The sequence below is a fragment of the Ciconia boyciana genome, chromosome 21 (genome assembly GCF_034638445.1).
Source record: "Ciconia boyciana chromosome 21, ASM3463844v1, whole genome shotgun sequence".
Taxonomy (NCBI): Eukaryota; Metazoa; Chordata; class Aves; order Ciconiiformes; family Ciconiidae; genus Ciconia; species Ciconia boyciana.
The window spans coordinates 2,016,631-2,037,405 of NC_132954.1; the positions used below are offsets into that span (position 1 = coordinate 2,016,631).

Genomic DNA, 20,775 nt, shown 5'->3' on the forward strand with positions numbered 1-20,775 from the left:
AGCTTCCAGTCGGAAACCTTATGCTTCTGGGGGGAAAAGATTAAACTGTAGGAGTCAGAGTTGTAATTGTTTGTGCAGTAAGGGGGTGTGTGTGCACGAGGTAGTGAGTATTAGAATTTTTTCTAATCCTTGTCTGTGATTCACTGCAAAACTGTAAGAAGGTGTTTGGGTGCAGTTCTTCAGGATCTCGTTGGTAAGTGGATGTGTTTTCACCCTTAAGAAAGGGGTAGAGGGTAGGTGAAAGAATAAAGGGCTAAATTAGTCTCAAGTCACCCTCCAGCCAGAGGAAAGGGTCTTGCTACCTTCTGTGGTAGTGACCCAGTTTGTATGGTCAGGAAAATTGAAATATTTATTTAAATGAGCAACCAGAATACAAATAAAAGCTTTCTCTTTATATTCCACTTCATAACACAGCTTGTTGCTGTGGTTTGTAAACACATGTTCATATGGTGTGTTCGTTTTACTTATCTTTCCGTTAGGAGTGTACGCCTGGTTTATGTAGCTAGATACAAAATGTGTCTGAACCTGGTGCCTCATGTCTGTGGATGTCCCTTTCCACATCTTTAGTGTGTAATTTTGTTATAATTGAGATGTGAAAGTGTTTCGTGAGACACAGCATGCCTGTGTTGGCAATACTGGTTGAAAGTATTCTTGCTCTTACAGCGGCCAGAGGGTGCTTGCGGGTGTGTTGCAAACTTCTCCTCTTACCTCCTTGAGCCCACTCAGCAGACGAATTTGCAGGCTGCTCTTTGCAAGGGCTCTGACCAGTTTGCAACATGGACCTGCCAAAGATTCCTCTTTCTAAAGAGGGGCTTTGAGGGGGCATCTGCTCTGGCACCTGGGACATGCAGGGGGAAGTACCTTTGCCTGGTGTTGCTGCTGAAGACAAGGTATTGTTGAGGCATGGCCTTACTCCGATGCATTCTGCTGGAGCTGCTGGTTTGGAAATGTGTTGTAAATTTTAAAATGATAGAAATGAAAAATCTCATTTTGTTGCCATTGTTCATATTTCATGAGAAAGTGAGTACCTCAAAGTATTAAAACCAAGAAGGGAGGCTGAACTTAGTTACCTCTAGCAGACTTCCTCAGAAGTAGCTACCAAACACTTTACATGTGTTTGCTTCAGATTTTAGGGTTGCTTTACAAATGTTGAGATTACCTCTTGCTGTGGCTGTACTTACCAGCAGTTGCTGGGCTGCCTGTTGCCCTTTTCTGTGCCGGTTTACAGATGCAGATTTCCTCTTAGGTTTGCATTATACTTGATTTTTTGCTTAGGTTCCATTTTTTTCATTTACCTTAAAGTAGAAATAAATTTCATAAGTTTAGAATTCACTATTGCTTTCTTGTGTCTATCGGGAAAACTTATTAACAGTTTGGAAACTCAAGAGCTTATGAAAGGAGTTTAATTTTCTTGTAAACTAGACATTGCTCTTTCCTTGAAAAGAAAACACTCTATTCTGCTCACTTCTCTCCTGTCTCCCTTCTGCAAGCCCATGCACCTTCTCATCCTTTATTTGAGGTGTGACTGCAGAACAGATTGTGGCCTGCGCTGTAGATTCTACACTGTAAGGCATTGTCAAAGGAACTGAGAAGTGTTGAGGTGCGGCTAAAATTTTAATTGGTCTGTATTGCTTTCTTCTTCAAAATTCCTTGAAATGGAATGAGGAGGAGAGTCATTATTTTTGCTGGGGTGGCAGCAGCAGGAGTGAAAAAGCTGCATTTTAAGAAATATGGGAATGACAGAAGCTTAAAAAAAATTGTAACACACCTGATGTATGTTTATAAGTACTAGAGAGTGCTGCCTTGGCTTTCACCTCCTTAACGTCACCCCATGGTGCAGATGGAGGAACAGCTTAGTCTGTGTGTTTTGAAAGGAGTTTTGCTGATGGGAGTCACTTGTCCTTACAGTTCTCTTGGGTTATTTTTGGATTACATAAAAGAGGAGTACGGTGCAAGTTTCCTTGCTTTTTATCGTTCAGTTGAGAGAATCATGAGCAGTCTTATGCTGTGTTTACGATGCAGTGATAAATCCTAAAGCCACCGACACGTTTCTAAAAAGTGAGTGACATGCTGGTATCTCATGATGTTTCTTCTGCTGGTTGCAGAGAAGGAGCAGCTGGGGAAAACACCATGCTTTCTACTCAGTGGTTTGAGAGTTAAAAGAACAAGTTGAGTCTTGTTCTCTCAGTAGGAAGAAGACAATAAAAACCCAAAGGTAGCTTAGCATTCGGATTAAAATGTTTTCTTCAAAATTTAACCTTTTTGAGAGGTTTGGGTGGAAATGACTTGCTGTGGAAAAAGATTGAGACTAGAATGGGATACCTTGTAGAGAAAATAGGCGATTAAATGGTCTTGCTTGGACAGACTGTGTGCAGAATATGGAGTTTGTAGGCGTGGATGATGTGCCAAATATCGAAGAACAGGGGAAGACAAAAGTTTGGTGTTGCCGTACTGAAAAGTTCTGATACTCAAAGCCAGTGTTTTGAACAAATATTTGACTGTAGGGAAAGGAAGTTTTTTCCTTCCTTGTGCTAAAGGGAGACATCTTGGACACAAGGAAGAAATTCTTTACAATGAGGGTGGTGAGACACTGGAAGAGGTTGCCCGGAGAAGTTGTGGATGCCTCATTGTTGGAGGTGTTCAAGGTCGGGTTGGACAGGGCTTTGAGCAACTTGAAAGATGCTCAAAAGATGTCCATGCTCATTGCAGGGGGTGTGGATTAGATGATCTTTGGAGGTCCCTTCCAACCCAAACCATTCTGTGATTCTAGACTCTGCATCTATAATGAATCCTGTGAAGCAGACTAGGTACAAGTCCTGCGTGTCCCTGACGCGTTCTGTACAGCTATTTCACCTGCCCTAGGGACGGCCCAGGTACTGGAGTCCGTACGCCCAGGTAGGGCTCAAGTGTACATACCTGTGAGGGACTTTGGAGTATGCTGCGTTGTGCTCGGGCACAGAAGGTGAATGAGCTCAGCTCATCCTTCGTTTGAAAACTAATCTGAAGATTTTTGCTTTTGAATTAGTAGGAGGAAGGCTATTGCGAATTGGAAGAGGAGGTTAGGGTGGGGAAGTTATACAAGTGTATACTTTCACTAAAAGAAAAACTGCAATTTAATTGAGCAACATTCATCCGTAAATAAGTTTTGTTGAGCGCTGTGGCAGGAAACAGCACACACACACATGCATGGTGTCTTCAGCCTTGTAGGAGGATCTCAGCTGGTTCAGAAATGGCAACCTCTGTGCTGGAGCTCCTGGTGTGCCTGGCACAAGAGGAGTGTTACTTGCACATGTCATCCTAAAATTTGACCTGTTATGTGTTAGTTGGAGATGTTGATTCAACCTCTGTACATGAAGATTGCTTTGTTTTACATTCCCGTGTGCTTGTATAGACAATATGCAGGTGTATGCATAAATATTTCAGTTCAGCTGGAAAGTGCCTCCGTGCCAGCTCTTGCTCAGGGCTTACGGGCAGCAGCAGCAGGGAGCTGAGGAGCTGGGAGCGTGTTTCTGCTGCTGTAAAACTCGCACGTCTGTGTACAGCGTGAGGTTTGACTGAGAGCCCCTGAAGAAGCAGTGCTTCTGCTGCGAGGTCTGCTCAGCCACCCTGCCTGCCCTCCATCTTGTGCCTGTACAAGCTTTTTTCCCAAAGGGATTGCATTTATTTATTTATTTTCCCTTGTAGGCGACTGCCCTGTTTAAGTTGTGGATTGATCTTATTCTCTACTGATCTTGGCGCAAAAGAAGGATTGCTTTTAGTGAACAGCAACTTTCAGTGTTAGCTAAATAGCTGAATGCAATTGCTCTCTTATCTGTGGTGGTTGGGGGGGGGGGGTGTGTGTTTGGTTTTTGTTCAGGTTTTTTTGGTTTGTTTTAAAAAAAGAAGGAATTTGGAAGGAATTCTGCTTTTCAAGTGTGGAGTACCATTGATGTTGCTTTCATTATAATACCTGTCTTCTGTGTAATCTGTCCAATCATCCAAATCTGAACCTCGGGTTTAATCTCATACGTACAGACCTGCTTTACGTTTCTAAGTAAATAGACCTTCCTTAAGTTAAAAATAAATGGTGAGCACAACTTGTCTGATTGTCTGTCTTAAGCCAGAGTATGCTGCAAGCTGGGACCTCTTAAATCATTTATGCTTGCTTCACCTTCATCCAGCAGCCTATTTACTCTGTTACGCCGTAGCCTTCAGTTTGCACGTCTGCGATGGAGTATAGAGTTATCAATGCTTCCAATATATAGGAGACATCGACTAATCTGATGATTCTTGTTTGACTACGGTAATTTCAAACAGATGCAAGTACTGCTTAACCTTCCGGTTCCTTTAGTTTTATTCCAACTTCAGCAGGCAAGGCTCATTTATTTTGTTAATTTGCTATGAATGTACTGTTGTTTCCGGTCTGAATTGCATACATCTCATTCAGCCTGAAGATTTAATTTGGAGATTGTAGGCTTGACATCTAAGGCACTTAAGCAAGGCTCGAAATTCCCCTTGCCATATGTAGATGCCACGTGGCAGGTGTTTCCTCGGTGAAGCTGGTATTTTCAAAATACATCTGCTAAATAGGGCATGCTGTTCTTTCTGCCATCTTATGAACTTCAGAACAATCTTCCTTGGATTCATTCAAGCCAAGGCTGACTTTCTGTCTCATTCTCAGTAAGTGCATAACCTTTTTCTTTTCATCCAGTAGGAACAATACATGCACGGCAGGTGCGGTGGCCCAGAACTGTTCACTCTTATTAGTGTTTACAAATAACCTTCATAGCATGGAGAGTCCTCAGCAGTCATTAAACAAGCGAGAAGTGAGAGCTCTTGGCACCTCTTGAGCTATTCTGTCCCTGCCAGCATCAGAACCTCGGTATTTGAAGGCAAGAATTTGTGCTGGAAATGCTGGGTAGTTTTAGAGGTATCCTCACAGCTCGCGTGGAAGTCACAATAATGTTCTGATCAGAACAGTTTTTTCTGCTAATATTTTTCTTGCGAGTAGCTCTCATGCTGAGAGGCTGGAGAATGTAAATTGTATGTGTGTGCTTACGTGTGTGGGGTTCATAAAGCATTTAAGAATGTAAGACGATTGCTGAGATTGAACCATTATCTCAGTTGCTGTATGGCTTTCACCCTAGGAGTATATAAATATTTTGATTATAAAGCATGTATCAGTTTGTGTTTAATGATTGATTCATGTTTGGAAAGGAGACGCTTACGGTTTATGTTTGCATTTTATACTTATTTTAATCATGCTTTGTTTTTTGTTTTTTGTTGTTTTTTTTTTAATTGCAGCAGCTGTTGCCGGGTAAAAAGTTTTGGGAATCTGATGATTCCAGCAAAGATGGACCAAAAGGGATATTTCTGGGAGATCAGTGGAGAGACAGTGCTTGGGGAACATCAGGTAGCTCAATTATTTACTTAATTTAGTTGGAGTTGAATACAGAAATGTGCAACTCATCTACTCAAAATTGCTGGCCAGTCTGGATGACACAGCTTTTAAAAGATTTTTAAAAACATCTGTTTTACATAATAGAAAACTAATAGGAAAACCCACATTGCTTTGTGATAGTTAAACGATGTCCATAGTTATAAAAAGATTGTCTAATGTGAACGTGTGTACTCTCATGTTTATCTGCTTAAAAATTTTAGACTGCCATTAAAATTTTCAGTTTAAACTTTCTGATGTATTTTCTGCCTTGGGACGGATTACTTGAAGTTTGAACAAAGATATTAGAGAACAAGAGTAGTAAAATAATAAATAAATAAATAAAAAACAACCCTACAATTTTTAAAATACTAAACCAACCAACCAAAACCCAACAATGTTCAGTTTAAAAAAGAAAAAGAAGCGATGCTTTGAATTAGTAGTGTTGAAGTTTATCTGCCAAGAATTTTGTTCTTGGATCAGAGACTGTCCCTTATTTTGAATTAAAGGGCAGAGTGTTCAGGTTGGTTTTAGTTAAATGGCAAAAAACCACATGCATGTGCTGAATTTGAAATGCTAACCTTTTACTTTTTATTTTCTGTGCTTTCTGTATGTAATGAATATGCTCCTTAAACACTGCTGAGTATCTGGTGCAGTTTCTAAACAACTGCGCAGAACTACAGCTCCAGGGGAGATGTGATTTAGAGGAATGTCACTGTTGTGTGGGGATTTTTTCCTCCTGAAAATATCCATTATTAGGGTGAAGGTATTGGGATAGTGATAAGGGCATTTTTTTATTATTTAAATTTCAAAATGCCTGTGAAAAAGGGATAAAGCTTCTCAAAATCTGATCAGATGAATATTGCAGTCTGGCTGGGTACTGGGGAGATTTTGGGGAGCTGCTGCCTCCAGCTGTCTGACTTGCCTGTCCGCAGTGGATCTCCACAGCAGCGCCTGCATCCAGGCCTCCGCAACAGTTTGTGCCTGGTTTTGTTAATATAAACTGAAGTTGAGGGTGGATTAAAGGGCTGAGCCAGACTGTGAACAGCAACAGCTGAGAAGGAGACTTTCTCCTTTGCTGCCTCTGTTGTTGGGCTGGTTACATCCACCAGACAGGCAGGGTAGACATCTGGGGGAGGTAACCTCCTACGCTGGTTGATCACAAATCTCCGTGAGTCAAAGCCCTTCGTCTCATCTCTTCCTTTGTGTATTCTCAATTAATCCTGTGCACTTTACAGCCTTTATTCCTGAGCCATGGCCTGCGCTGCTGTCTGTGAGTCAGGGAAGTTGTAGTTTCCCCTTTTGCTCATCTAAAATGAAGAGAGCAGCCATGATCTGAGCAGTTGCTCAAGGTCACTGCCCCAGAGCAAGGAGCACAACTTGGAGGTGGGGTGTGGAAGTGTCCTTGGCCAGAAGACTAGTTTGTTCCATGAACAGTAGAACTAATGAAGCCTGGTTTTCTGTAAGATGCCCTTCGCTCCATCCATTTTCCTTTCTGTCTGTGTCCACACTATGCACTGCAGTCCTCCCATATGGCTTTGGTTCTTCGCTACTCTGCCTTGAAGTTGTAGTTTTAAAGCATTTGAAGCCAGTACCGCTAAAAGAAGCAGTCCTGTCTGATGCAGGCCACTCCTTTCTTCCCCTCCTGGTGGTACAAGCAGTGCAATGAAACCTGCTGGGGAATTGATCTGGGTTAAAACTAGCTTTTATCTTTTCTTTGTTAACTTTATCCTGGAAAAGTCTTCCTAGTCCACTTGACTTTGTGGCCCCATAGATTCTTGTGCTGGCTTGAGGGAGAAGGCAGGAAAGCATAGCTGGGAGCAGTGACAGAATAGAATTACTTCTCTTGACAGCTTATGCCTGTTTTATAAGGAAACTACAGTATCGATATCATTGCATGTCCCTTCAACCATCCCCTGGCAACTACTCTATCTGCTGCCTGTTGTTATCAACTGGCTGACTGTTGCCAGTCTGAGCAGGCAGGAGCAGAGTACTTCTTCCCTTCCCTCGTTGGGGATGTAAGGTCACTTTCTGCTGCCCAGCCAGCAATTTTTGCAGAGCTCGTAAGGCCTTGGAGACATCTGTCCTTTGTTCTGGTTCGATCTCAAACCCTCATGCTGCATAGGGGATAAAGGGATGGAGCAGATGCAGGAGGACAGGGGAAGAGGAAGAAGAAGTGAAGTTCTCGTAAACTTTTTCTTGAGGAAATAGTAGCTAAGAGAAAGTCTGATCATGACATGAATATGGCAGTTCATATGACCAAGAAAAAAAATATAGGCTGGTGTAATGGTAGGATGATGTTTTAAATGACAAACCAAGACTGATTGTTTTTTCACTGTACTAATGCAAGAGTTTTACTAAAACAAAAAACTAGAACTTTGGTTTTTTAACTGCAGCCTTTACTTAGAGACTTAAATTTCTGAAATTTTATGATTTTAGACTTTAAATGTAGTTATTGCTTGTAGGTTTACAGGTTCTAGTATTTAAAAAATGAGAAAGCCATCCTGCTTTTTCTAATGGACATCATCAGAGTCAAAATTTGGCACTTCTTAGTACAATTAAGACACTAGAGAGTACGTATTTAATGACTTGCCTCCTTTTAATAGTTGGATCTGCTTATAAGAATTGCACATGTTTTTGTTCCAGATCACTCTGTTTCCCAACCAATTATGGTTCAGAGAAGACCTGGTCAGGGCTTTCATGTGAATAGTGAAGTCAACTCAGTGCTTTCACCACGGTCAGAGAGTGGAGGACTTGGAGTTAGCATGGTGGAGTATGTGTTGAGCTCATCTCCTGGAGATTCCTGCCTAAGGAAAGGAGGATTTGTAAGTGTGCCTGATTCTGACATTTGAGTTCCCATTATGTTATTTTCTCCATTTGCTGCTTGGTTTGTTTGTTTGTTAATCCATTCCTAAAGGCAGATGTTTCTTCTTTCTTTTATATTTGCTCTTAGTTCAGCTATCTTTCTTAAAACGGGTCGGCTAGCAGTTTAACCGTTGTTCTTGACTTAGGGGATGCAGTGTGGGAGATGGGTGTTCAGGATGTGAAGGTTGCTGACATCCCCTGGTTCTTCGGATAAGCACACCGGCAGTAACACCCCATCTAAGCTTGTCGTTGGAAAAGTATGCAAATATACCTGTGGTTTTTGAATGAGCGTGTGGCTGCTTTGTGGCTGGCTAAGAACAAAAAGCTCCATGTAATGATGCTAGAAACGTAATGTAGCTACAAAAGCCACTCCAGCTGGGGAATGCTTTCAAGGGCATATCGTTCCCTATGGAGAAATGGCATTAGTCGCTGTGCTTCGTGGGGTGGGGAAGGGAGCACAGTTGCTGCTGCCTCGAATCTAAAGATGTGGTGAGAGAGGCACAATCAAACCCCATCCCTGTAGTGGGGAAAAAGGGGCTGCATCTCGGCTCTACCTCATCGGCCAAGTGCTAGATCAGGAATTGTTGAAAAACATAAAAGTGGAGTAGGTTTGTTACTGTTAGACTGCTGTGCTCATGTCCTCAGGGAGCTGATTTGTGGTTTCCTTCATCCATCCTCTTATTTTTGTCCCTCATTAGTGGGCACCTGATAACCTTGTTGAACCCTGCGCCTAAGAAAGATGATTTTTGAGAAATGAACAATCAGTGGAAGGAGCCAATTTATCATCGGAATTGGGGGTTAGAGAGGTGTCTGCTCTGCAGCATTGATAGTCAGGATGCCAGTTCTGAAACAAAGGGCCTCACTGGTGAATATCATATTGCGTGGGTGAGAATTGGGCTCCAAATTTGTATTTACAATTGGCATTTCCAAGTCTGCTCTTTAATATTAAGGAAGCACGATTTTATTTTCTTTAAGAAGAAGCATCAGAAGATGATTGCTTTAAAAAAAATCTTTTTCTAAATATGGGGGGAACAAATCCCCCCCCTCCAATTAGAGAGAATGGAAAAATTATTTAGTTGATGCAGGGTTCAAATGCCCTGTTATGTACGGAGTACTTTTCCCTCAAATGAAGTGGAAGACAGGGTTTGGATGCCTGTCTTTGTGACAGCACCAAAGCTGTCTCTGATAAATATGTTTATATGCCCCTTGCTGTTTTTTATCATAAATTATGTTGTTTTCCCTCTCCCTTTTGTTGTTCAAAACTCTGCCCCTGGCATAATCACCCTTTATTCTTCTCCCAAGTGAAATAAAATGCAGACGTTAAGGGCAGAAATGCTGCAGATGTAATACCACTCATAAAATGCTCAACAGAACAGAAATCCTTTTTTAATCTTTTTTTTCCCCTTCCTTTTTCCCTCCCCCCCCAAAAAATGTGCTTTAGGGTTATATGAACCACTGATCGAGCTAGTGATTGACTTGAGTGCTCTTAAATGAGCTGTACCTTGGAATTCACTGTGCAAATCACAGTAATGCCCCCCAAAAATGAGGTGATCCTGTTCTGCTCAAATACATGCACTTGTCCAGGCAATTACTGCATCTTTGACACTGAGACAGTGACTTTTGGAGAGGTGCTAATTGAGTTTATACCCCTTCAGTACATGCAGTTGTATTTAAAAGTTCCTGAGTTAATCCTGAAGTGCCTAAGTCCCTTCTAGAAAGAGGATTTGGATAAGTATTCTTTAAAATTATTTTGGGGTGGGATTTTTAGAGCCTGAATTACTAAATGGAAGAAACTGAATAGATAGATAAAACTTCTCTTGGAAGAGTGAGAACTAATTCCCTTATTTCTTTGATTATGACTGACTATTTTGCCTCTACATTTTTATTTGTAAGAACTAATGTTTGCAAGTGACTTACTTTATTGTGACATGTTTCTTTGATTTGTTACCATCTCGGAATAAGAGTAAAATTGATCTGAAAACCAAGCTTATTAAAATAATGTCTCTTTTGCCTAGGGGCCAAGGGATGCAGAGAATGATGAGAATGACAAAGGGGATAAGAAAAATAAGGGGACATTTGATGGCGATAAATTAGGAGATCTGAAGGAGGAGGGGGATGTGATGGATAAAACAAATGGTTTGCCTGTGCAGAATGGAATCGACGCAGATGTCAAAGACTTCAGGTACGTGCACTATTAGTTAATAATTAGTCAGCGTCACACCGAACACTTTTTGAAAGATTTTCCACACTGTAGTAAAAAAGCCTTTGGCTTATCGAAACAGTGTCATAAGGACGTTATGATGTGCACAAGGAAGCACTGTGAGAAGGTGGAGGATAACATCTGATAGCTCTAGTCTGTGCAGACCTAGTTCTGTATATTGTAATCTTGTTTTACTTTCACGCCTGTTTTTACTTACTCTGTGTGGTATTCCTATGGAAATACCTACTGAAGATGTTGACTCTGCTTACATACTAGTCTAAATTATACTTGGGGTTTTGGTCTTGTTCCTTGTAGCTCTCAAGAGATTAAAGCCTTCTAAAATTGTGGCTATTGGTGTAATCATTGCATTTGTATTTCTTGGTAGCTTACCTGTTTGCTGTGCCGTGTGTTGATGTGTAGGAAAACTAAAAGCAAAACAAATGTGCTGTGAGGCGCATGCTGCTGGCCCTTGCATTGAGACGAACCATTTCCCACTTCAGTCCAATGCTTATGTTAGGTAATTAGGAAACCACGGCAGCTACTTTAGAAAGGTTTCAAGTGAGATACAGTGCCAGAGTGTCACATAGTTAATAGTTACCAAATAGCTTTGTGAAAAAATAACTTTGGCATTTCTGAAATTCTGTCTTGTTATGACTGACTCTCTCAATTGAGAAGAAAAATGAAACTGAATTTTTTTACACTTGTACTGTAACAGGTCTTTGAGGCAGGGATACTAGGGGTTTTATGGGTGGCTCTTTTTGTTTGGTTTTTTTAGAATACCTAAACTGTTCTGTGGAATTCATTTAGGGAACTATTTCAGGGCATCCTTTTATTTTTTTTCCCCTTTATCACAACATCTGCAAGCAGTTCTGGTGAGTGCTAGTGTCTGTTGCTGTTAATCAATGCTGTGTGACATAGCATTAAATGGACGCGCTTAGTGACGAGTATCTTTTCTTTCTGCGTAGCCGTACACCTGGTAATTGCCAGAACTCTGCTAGTGAAGTAGATCTTCTGGGTCCAAACCAGAATGGATCAGAGGGCTTAGCCCAGCTGGCAAGTACTAATGGTGCCAAGCCGGTGGAGGATTTCTCCAACATCGAGTCCCAGAGTGTCCCTCTGGATCCCATGGAGCATGTTGGCATGGAGCCTCTTCAGTTCGATTATTCTGGCACTCAAGTACCTGTGGACTCGGCCGCAGCCACTGTGGGGCTCTTTGATTACAATTCCCAACAGCAGGTAAGTGTCGGCCGTTGGTCCTACCCTACCGCTCCAGTTCCTCCAGGAGAGTCATGGGGTTACCATGAGCTCAGGCTCTTGTCGTGGGGAGAGGGACGGAGGAAGACTTGGAGTGGTTTCGTCATCTCTGTCATCTATAGAGTGCTGCACGTGTCCTCCTAGGGAGCTCGATGCAGGAGATCTACTTAACATGGCCATCTGAACAGCAGTCTTGAGGACCTGTAATAAACAGCAGTTACCAACAGCACGTTTGTGTGTATTCATCATTTTTAGCTTGAGTAAGTTTGCATCGGAGAAGAGCTTTAAATTACTAAAAACTGCTAAACAAAACAAAAAAACAACCAACCCTCGAGCCCTTGAAGCGATTTAAAGGTCAAACGACTGTTCAGCCTCGGTGTTGCAGCCCTGCTTTGGGATCTCTGCAGTACTGAACTGGAACAGACTGAAGGAATAATGAGTTTAAACTGGCTTGCTCGTACTTGAGCATGGTTTAAAACCTGAGGTCAGAGTCCAATACTACAAAACTTTATCTCGGCCCAGCGGGTTTGTTTGACCTTTTCTCCCACGCAAGCAGCCCAAGCTTCTCATCCCGGACAAGCAACGCAAGTCCTTGCTTTGCTGTTGGCTTCTCTTGAATGCTGGGCCTAGATCCAACAATTGACTCGTAATCCACTCCTGTTCCTGCTAGTTTGGGTAATGATTGTAAACTCTTATTGCCTTCCTTTTGTAACTATGATATCCCTCAAAGAAGAATAAAATCCTTTGTTGTAGCTGATTGCAAGAGTATATAACTAGCCCCGGGTTTCCTGAAATATCTGATCTTTTTTAGCAAAATAGCCTGTTGGCACCCTGTGTTGAGGAAAGGCTGTTGCCAAGTTTGTGCTAAAGGCCCACCTTCAGAGAGTTATCATAGTCTTAAAAGCAGTGTAAATATCTGTATTACAGCTTTATCGGTTGTTTTATTATACAGCATGTTCGGGAGGTTAATGATGGAAAAAATTTTAATGATTAAACTAAATAGCTGCTGTATAGTTCAAAAAGGAAAAAAAAAAAGAAGCTAGTTTCAACTCTTTGTCTTACTCTTGTGTAGGGCCTTGAATGCTAGAATTACTTTCAAACAATGACACGTGTGTATTTTTTTAAAACAGTACGTTAGAGCTAAATAATTGAACTGCTTTTTAAAGAACTGTTAGATATGGGAAAGTAACTGCAGGAATGTGAAGCCTGTAATTTGTATTTTGTCTGTTAGTATATTTTATTTAAATTAAGGCTCATTTACAAGTTCAAGTAGTTTTTATTTGTTTCTTGCAGCCTTTAAAAATAGGATCTAAAATCTGGCACGTCTTGCACCTAGCTAGTGGAGATAAAAACTCTTGAAGTAAGACCTGGAATGTGTGCTGATTTCAGAAGTGATTGCAGTACGGCTTTCTGGCTCTGGCTGGCCCTGTAGATGGGCCTGGGTTTTTTTTCTTTGTATAAAGTGGATGGGTAATACCCATGTAGAGCTCATGTCATCTCCATGTAGTCATGCTTAAAACTTTCTGCTGGGTTGCCTGCGAAGCTGCAGTTCTCTGTCGTCTCTTTGACCTGTGAATTTTGGTGGGGAGCAGGAGGTCCTGGCGCTGTGAGCACAGCTGCCTGCCCACCCAGTCGCTCTGGCATGCTTAGCTCCCACCCAGGTCATGCTGAGAATAAGCAGGCCGGGCTGTTTAATAAGGACTGTTATTTTAGTTTCAGCTTTGTTGCAATAGCTACTTACACCTACAGTAAATGCAAACGACAGGCTTTTGTAAGCCTAAGTGCTGTGGTAAAGATAAGGATTAACTCTTCTGCCAAATGTGGCCTCTCAGTGCACATTTGTGTAAATGCAACGCATCTTGGCTCAGAGTTGTACCCATTTTCTTAATATATGATATCCAGCAGCCAATGTTTCTTGGTATTCACTGTCTGCCAGTTATCGCCTGTATGAAAGAAATCTGTCTTTTGGCAGTGTAGTCTTTTCCATTCAGTTGTCAGAAGGAAATATGTCCTGAACAAAAGGATCTTGTCTGTAAAAGTGTCTTTCTCGGTCCTTTGGGAAGCGTCATATACTTTGAAGGGATTACAAGCAAGTACAGCTAAAAGCAATATTAAGAAGGGAAGGTCTTAACCACGTGTAATCTGATTAGACATGTCAGATGTTTATATTGCAGAAGAAACTGGCTTACAGAAATCTAATCTTACAGTGTTCCCATAACTGTATAACACAGACTGCGATGTTCTGGTTTCTTGGAATTCCCTCAATGAACTCCCCCAGGTGTTGTAAATGATACTTCATTTGTGTACATGTGTGAGAGAGGAAAATAGTCTCGCTTCTTGAACTGTCAGGTGATCCTACTGACCTCCTCTGAAACTGTGTCAGTAGTTTGTAGGTTTTCGCTCTGATTGTGACTTCTAATAGGCTAAAATGCTCCACACGTACTTTTTTATAACTTCAGCCTTGCTTTGTAAATTCTAGTTAATATTCCTGTTAAAGAAGTTTCTTTTCCTTTTTCCACTTACTGGACACCACAATTTAATACTGATACGTAGTTTTTGGGAACATAGGTCTTTGCTGTCAGCAGATGGAGACAGCGCATTGAGGCTTTAATAACTCTTCCTAAATATGTAGAGTTGATGATTCCCAGAGCTCATGTGGCGTAGGGGCTTATCTGGCTAAGTAAAGGCTGAAATTGTGATTGTTTTTGTTGGCTCCGCTTTCTTGTATCTGCTACAGGCAGCGTGAAATCTGCAGCTGCAGAAAGTTTTAGCTGTTCACACTGAGTTTCTTCCGGGTAAGCGGAGCCTAGAGCCTGGGTTTGCAGGCTTGCAGAAACTGCGATTTAGAGCGGGTGGAGGGAGAGTCCCTGCCCGGGTGTGTGGCTTAGGTACCAACGTTTATCTGACCTTTCTTTGGAAGGGAAACTCCATAAAGATTTGAGAGGAGGTCTGCTGTAGGCGGAAAGAATCCAGCCCTTCCGCATGCTTGCAGTGCGGTGTGAATGCAGAACGTCTGCACGTGGTTTTAAAGAAGCTCAAGAATATTGTCTGAGGAAGTTAGCGTCACTAAGTTGGAGCTAAGTCTTTAGGTTTCTTTGACCTAAAGATGCAGACGTACTCTCGGTGATTTTCTTGAGCAGATGAAAGGACTCTGCCCAGCCACTCTGTTCCTTATTCCTCCCTTCTGTAATACCAGTAACTTTAGGTAAAGGAGCATCTTTTCAATCTCCCTCTTTGAGTCTTTAGGTAAACTCTAACAGCTGCTGACAACAGCCATTTGCAGAGTGTTTTGGATGCTGTGGCTTGATTTCAGCAAAACTAAAATGCACGAAGCTGGTGTGGGTACTTGTACGTCTGGAAGTCAAATTTAGCAGTCATCTGCTGTGCTCACGAGGGGGAGAGAGCAAGCAGGCAACAAAAAAAAAACCAGCAGCAGGTGAAATATTCATGCTTTGAGTAGCTGTGCATTCTTTTTTTGCTAGTACTTGTAATTTAAAAATGGATCCTTGAGATGCATTTGGGAGGCGTGTAAGTTATCACACATGTAAACTGAGCAAACGTAAAAGTATTTTCAGAGAAGATGAGTGCTTTTTTGCCTTGAAGACAGGCAACTAATAATCTAGCCTTTTTCTCTTCTGTTCACCTTGGCAGAATACATGTCAACAGACTGGGCAAACAGATCCCAGAGATGCAAAACAATATGAAAATTAAAGGTTTTGGTGAAGTGTTTGCAGCTGAAGAAAGATAAAATATTGGTCTGCTGAACTCAGTACAAAAGTAGACCACAAAACCAAGGATGCCTGTTCTAGATGTATCTCTACGCAGCAGTGAAGCAGTTTAGGGGATATATATCTATCTCTATCTCTATATCTATCTATCTATCTATCTATCTTTTTTTTTTTCCTTATCTGCTGGTGCTGATCAGTGAACGAGATGTTGCTGGAGGCTCCTACAGAGCCAGTATCCCTCATTCCATTTTCTGTAGGTCACGTTGTCCATGATGTCCTTGCTTTTTTAAACTAAAAGATGTCAGTAGAGCATTCGATCCAGCTACTAATGACAGATGGTATATTCACAAAGATTACACCCCTTATAAGCACTCAACTTTGTGTAAACATCAAATATTGTTGAATGACATGTTTAATAAAAGAAAAAAGAAAAGCAAAAAAAAAAAAGGTGTTTTGCATGAAGACTGCTAGGAATGTTTTATGGCCTTCCTGATATTAGGCCCAGGGAGGTCATAAAATAAATGTCGAATTGATATGTTTCTCCATAAGCAGTGTGACAATACTCCTTGGATGGATGGAGGGACCCCAGCATCTTAAGTGGTGAGCAGTCTTTGGGGAAAACAGTTGTGACTAGGTTTCTGGCACATAGAAGATCAATTCTGGATCCCCTAAGTACTGAGTTTCCACATCTTAAATCTGATACTGATCCCTTGCATTCCCCCCCCCCCCCCCCTTTTGAACTTGTAAAAAGAGAAGGAAATAGAGGGAGACTATCACCTATCTTTCTTTCAGATTTTCCGCGTAAACAGTGCAGTTCCTCATCCTGCTCTGAGGAGAACCAACTCCAATTTTTGTCTATAAAAAAACCCCCTAATTTTCTAAATGCTTCCGTGCTTCTTCTTGATGGTTGTGAGTTTCTGCCAAAAATTTGAACAGAATTATTATTGCTGCTTCTGACAGCTGAAGTAGCTCGCTTGTCTTGCCTGAAAGGAGGGCAGAGATAATAGGTGTGAAAATTGTATAGCATTTAGGCCTGTTTTTTTCCAAGTGAGTGGAGAGAGAAAACATTTATCACAGAGGTTTGCGAAGTCGTTCACACCTCAGAAATGATCAGTTCTGGAAGTAAGTGGGGATAAACACTGCTTCTGGATAGTTTCAGAGTGGCTATTCAGCTTGTGTATTCTTAAATGTTTTAATTATTGCTGAGCGATGGTCTGCTAATGGATTGATTCAGGGAGTGTTTCACTGAGGTAGAGGCATCTGCTCTGGCATAGGAAGCTGGGGAAGCAAGCTTAGTAAGGACTTGGATGAATGAAAATGAAACAAACCTAAGCAAAAATACTTTTTCTTTAAAGACTAATGTAACTCTCTTTTTTCTTATTGAGAACGACTGTTCTCAAGAACACTGCCCATTGCTCCCTAAGATTTTAGTAAGCTGGTAAACTTGTATATACTTTGGATGACTTAACCAAAAAGTGCCCAGGTCTGGTTTCTCTCTGTGGTCAAAGAAGAATTCACACTCCTTGCCTGGATTCACGTAGGAGATGCTGGAGATGGAAGGCTGGCAGGTAAAGGAAGCATTTTGCCCCGGGGTTCTTGAGCTCCCGAGGCTGGCATCGTATCTGACGGCTCTTCAGCTGGCTCTGAAGCCATCTCAGGCGTATCATCTCTCCCAGGCCTCGCTCTGCAGTCCTCCTGCCGTCCCGCTTGCCGCTTCAGACCATCTGGGAGAGTCGCCCAGGTTGTCCGCTGGCGTAACTGCGATTTCACTGTACTCTGTGGCGTTCAAGATCTGGAAGTGCTCATGGCAGCTACTACTGATCCACAGGCTGCAGTTAGGGGCTCTGTGTTTGAGGAGTAGGAAAAAAAACGGCTTTCGGGCATTGTGCAGAGAAAACCCTGGCTGTGGTTTAACTTCAGAAATACTTCCTTTTTTTTTTTCAGGTGGATTATCATGGGCAATTGATTTCAAAGGGGTTTGGTTTTTTCAGTTCCTTTTGAAATCTTTCCCTTTAAAGAGGAGTATCTGTAGTCATGAAAATAAATCTAGTGTAAAAGAATTGCTTTAAAAGGAAGCAAGAGAACGCTTTTTGTGCATGAGTAAAGGACCATATTTGTGCTTTTGTCCCTTTAGTTGTTCCAAAGACCGAATGCACTTGCTGTTCAACAGCTAACAGCAGCGCAGCAGCAGCAGTACGCGTTGGCAGCTGCCCATCAGCCTCACATAGGTAAGTCTTGCATTTAATACGTTAACATTTTACTGGACTTCTGTTAGTCATCAGAATACATTGGGGAAAATAGCAGGGGAAAAAAGGATTGGTAGGTTTTAGAGAATTCTAAGTATGTTTTTGCAACTGGTAATCAACACGCAAGCAGAAGTATATTGTTTGAAGATTTACTTGAAAAATTCTGGAGGTATCTCTTGCATACTTTAAAAGCTCTAGAGCATTCACGTCTGGCAGGAATGACACTCTTACCCTTGCTGAGAGTGCTGCTCAGTCGTGAGGGCGTTTTGAAGTACTTCCTTGCTCTGAGTGAGGCATGAATTGAAGTAAGCGGCACAGTGAAGTGAGGGAAAAATGCACAGTTCAATATACACCTGAATGTGCTTCCTGTGGTTCAGCTGCCTGGGGTCTGACTTTTAACTTAAAGATGTAATTTATGCAAACACATGATTCATATTATTAAAACAGTATAGATTAACTCTGAAGAAAGCACTTAATCCTGTGCGTAGAAAGCCAGAAGAACTGTAGAAGGGCTACTCATGGATGACTGGAGTTAAACTGTCTGAGGGTTAAATGTTTTTAGCACAATAAGCAATTTAAATTGTAGTTCTTCCTACCCCAAAGCCCAATACAAATGTGTTGGGACTCTCCCAGCTCTGTGCAGTGCGCTCGTATGCGTATTGGAGTTCAGGGATAGACCTGAATTAAAATTATTTAGCTTTTTAACTTACTCCCCTTCACCTTCACCTCCCCTCCACGCCCCCCTCCCGCCCACCGGTAATTTCTCTAATGATTAAACTGTTTCCTTGCAGAGGAAGGTAATGCCTACACGGCAGTGATAATGCCCTGCCATGTTACCTGTACACTCCTGAGCTCCTTCCAAACTGATTAATTGAAGTACTGGTATTGTGTAGTGGGCACGGAACTCAGAAAGTAGGGTAAATTGGTTCTTGATCAACTTGCTATAGAAAATACAGAAGAGTAACAAGCAATTAGATAATGTTAATGTCTAGCTGCTGTTAATAGTCACTTAAGCAGTAACGGTGTATCTGCGCTGCAGAGACACCTGAGCAAGTATGGGTATTGTATATAGAGTATTTTACCACTTCAGCTTTCCTTATGGGGCGTTGCATCCTTGGAATTGGGTTTCTTTTATGTAAAATATATCCTCTGTAGATTGTTCTTCTTAAGACTCTGGGAAATGCAGTGGTTGCTCAGTCCCTATAGAAAACAGCTTGTAAAAAGCTTGAAAATACTAAAGCAACCTGAGCTTTTGTGTTCGCCAGCCAGGTAGCCAGGGGTATTTTGATAGGGCTTCAGTTCTAGTTAAGTTTGTTTTTACTGACAGGTATGTTTTCAGCAGGTTTAGCTCCTGCTGCCTTTGTCCCCAATCCGTACATCATCAGCGCCGCTCCACCGGGAACAGATCCGTACTCAGCCGGACTTGCAGCAGCTGCGACATTAGGTGAGATGCTTCCAGTTGTCCGTGTATTTGTGACCATTTTCTGTACCAAAACTGCTCTTGAGTTTGTGACTGTGGAAAGTAAATATTAGTACATTGTAATTTCTGTGGAGTGATAATTGTACATCAGTGAGCTGAAACAGAATTTGTCTCGGAAACCCTACTTTCTTTAGATTAAATGTGATAATTCTTGTATAACACTTGCTATGAGCTCTCTTGCTGTTGAGGATAAACAACCAGAGCAAATCTGAAATGAAACACTTGCAGACATGAATGTTGCTACATGTTTGGGGGTTTTTGGGTAACTGACAGTAGTGAGAGATACCTTTGAAAATATACTCATTAAATGCTAGAAAGATGGAGGATATGTTTTCCTGCCAGGAAAGTTGTATCTCGTCGCTGTTTAGCTTGATTTACTGTATTGTGTCCTGCAAATTATATCTTTCCCTTTTGCTAGCGTCTGTTAAGAATTTATGCTTTTTAGGTTCGCTAGGTAAAAACATCTCATATCTGCTGTGAGGCTTATACCATGAATATGCAGTTTTCCAGATGGCAAGGAAAGATGGTGGCTCTTGCCTTTGTGCAAGATCTTTCTCCCAAACGTTCACGTATCAGTTTCCAAATTCTTGCCAACTGTCATAGCCAAAATTGTTGTATCTTGAGATGACAGCTCGGTAAAACAGCTTATCAGGCAGTGTGAAGAACACATTGTACGTTGAACTTTTGCTGCGTATGCCATAAAGTTCTTGCCTAAGCATTGAGGACAAAGGAAGAATGTACTTTCAGAGAAACATTTTTATAACTGTGCTTTCTTTCCGTGAGCCACTGGGAGAGGAAGCCTTCTACCTTTTAAATAAAAACTACTTAGTTCAGAGTAGTGGTGATTTTTAGTGGAGCCTGCATGCTGTTGCCACACTCCATTTTCAACTTGTATACTCACTGCAAATCTCTTCCGCTGTGGGATGGCTTGTACCAAATCAAAACCGTAAAACATTGGTTGTACGTGAATAATAATAGCGCTCTGCCAAACAGCGTTGTGGTTTGGTACGTGACTTTTCGGCGTGTTTAACAGCTCTTACATAACCCCTGCTTAGCTTTTAAGCTTTGAGGCCAGTACCAGGTCAAGCTCTGAAATGGGATTTCGGCAACTGTTACCCAGTTGGATGGCATTTTTAATGGATCGTATGGAAGTATGTAAAGAATCAAGATTACAATTTGAAGATGTGGGCTTTGGACTCTTTGGCTGCTGTGAGTTTTGTATGCTGATTGCATAATAACAATGCAAGATTAAGTTTAGGTAACAACATGTTGTTGGCAAACAAATGATGCTGTGATTAAATGGAAGAAAGCCAAGAGTTAGAGTACAAGGATATTTCTAATAGTCCAGGAGTCAATAAACTATCATGTGATGATGAATGTGTGGCAGTGAATGAATGACCTGAACTCTTGGTGGCAAATATAAGTAGGAAGCTTCAGTCAGGACTTAGCGGGGAAGAAGTGCTAGAACACTAGCAATTCCAGTTACAGTCAGAAGAGGTGCTTTGTAAACGAATACTTTAAAAAGAGGATTCTGGTTGGCCTTTTGCATCACCTCAGTGCTTCTAAGGCTAGTGCTCATTCTTCAG

General features: G+C 41.6%; 1 protein-coding gene across 13 annotated transcripts in view; it reads left to right on the forward strand.

The window, feature by feature from the left end:
• The window catches only part of PUM1 (pumilio RNA binding family member 1), a 78,003-nt gene that overhangs the window by 25,047 nt on the left and 32,181 nt on the right, over positions 1-20,775 (forward strand). For 6 of the 13 annotated variants that reach the window (XM_072885452.1, XM_072885455.1, XM_072885453.1 and 3 more), the window contains 6 exons: positions 5,284-5,392; positions 8,063-8,241; positions 10,297-10,463; positions 11,447-11,717; positions 17,598-17,691; positions 19,037-19,153. In XM_072885452.1, coding sequence (XP_072741553.1) covers positions 5,284-5,392; positions 8,063-8,241; positions 10,297-10,463; positions 11,447-11,717; positions 17,598-17,691; positions 19,037-19,153 — 937 coding nt within the window. The remainder of the gene's footprint in view (positions 1-5,283; positions 5,393-8,062; positions 8,242-10,296; positions 10,464-11,446; positions 11,718-17,597; positions 17,692-19,036; positions 19,154-20,775) is intronic. The other 7 variants (XM_072885458.1, XM_072885460.1, XM_072885459.1 and 4 more) reach the window with 3 other exon arrangements.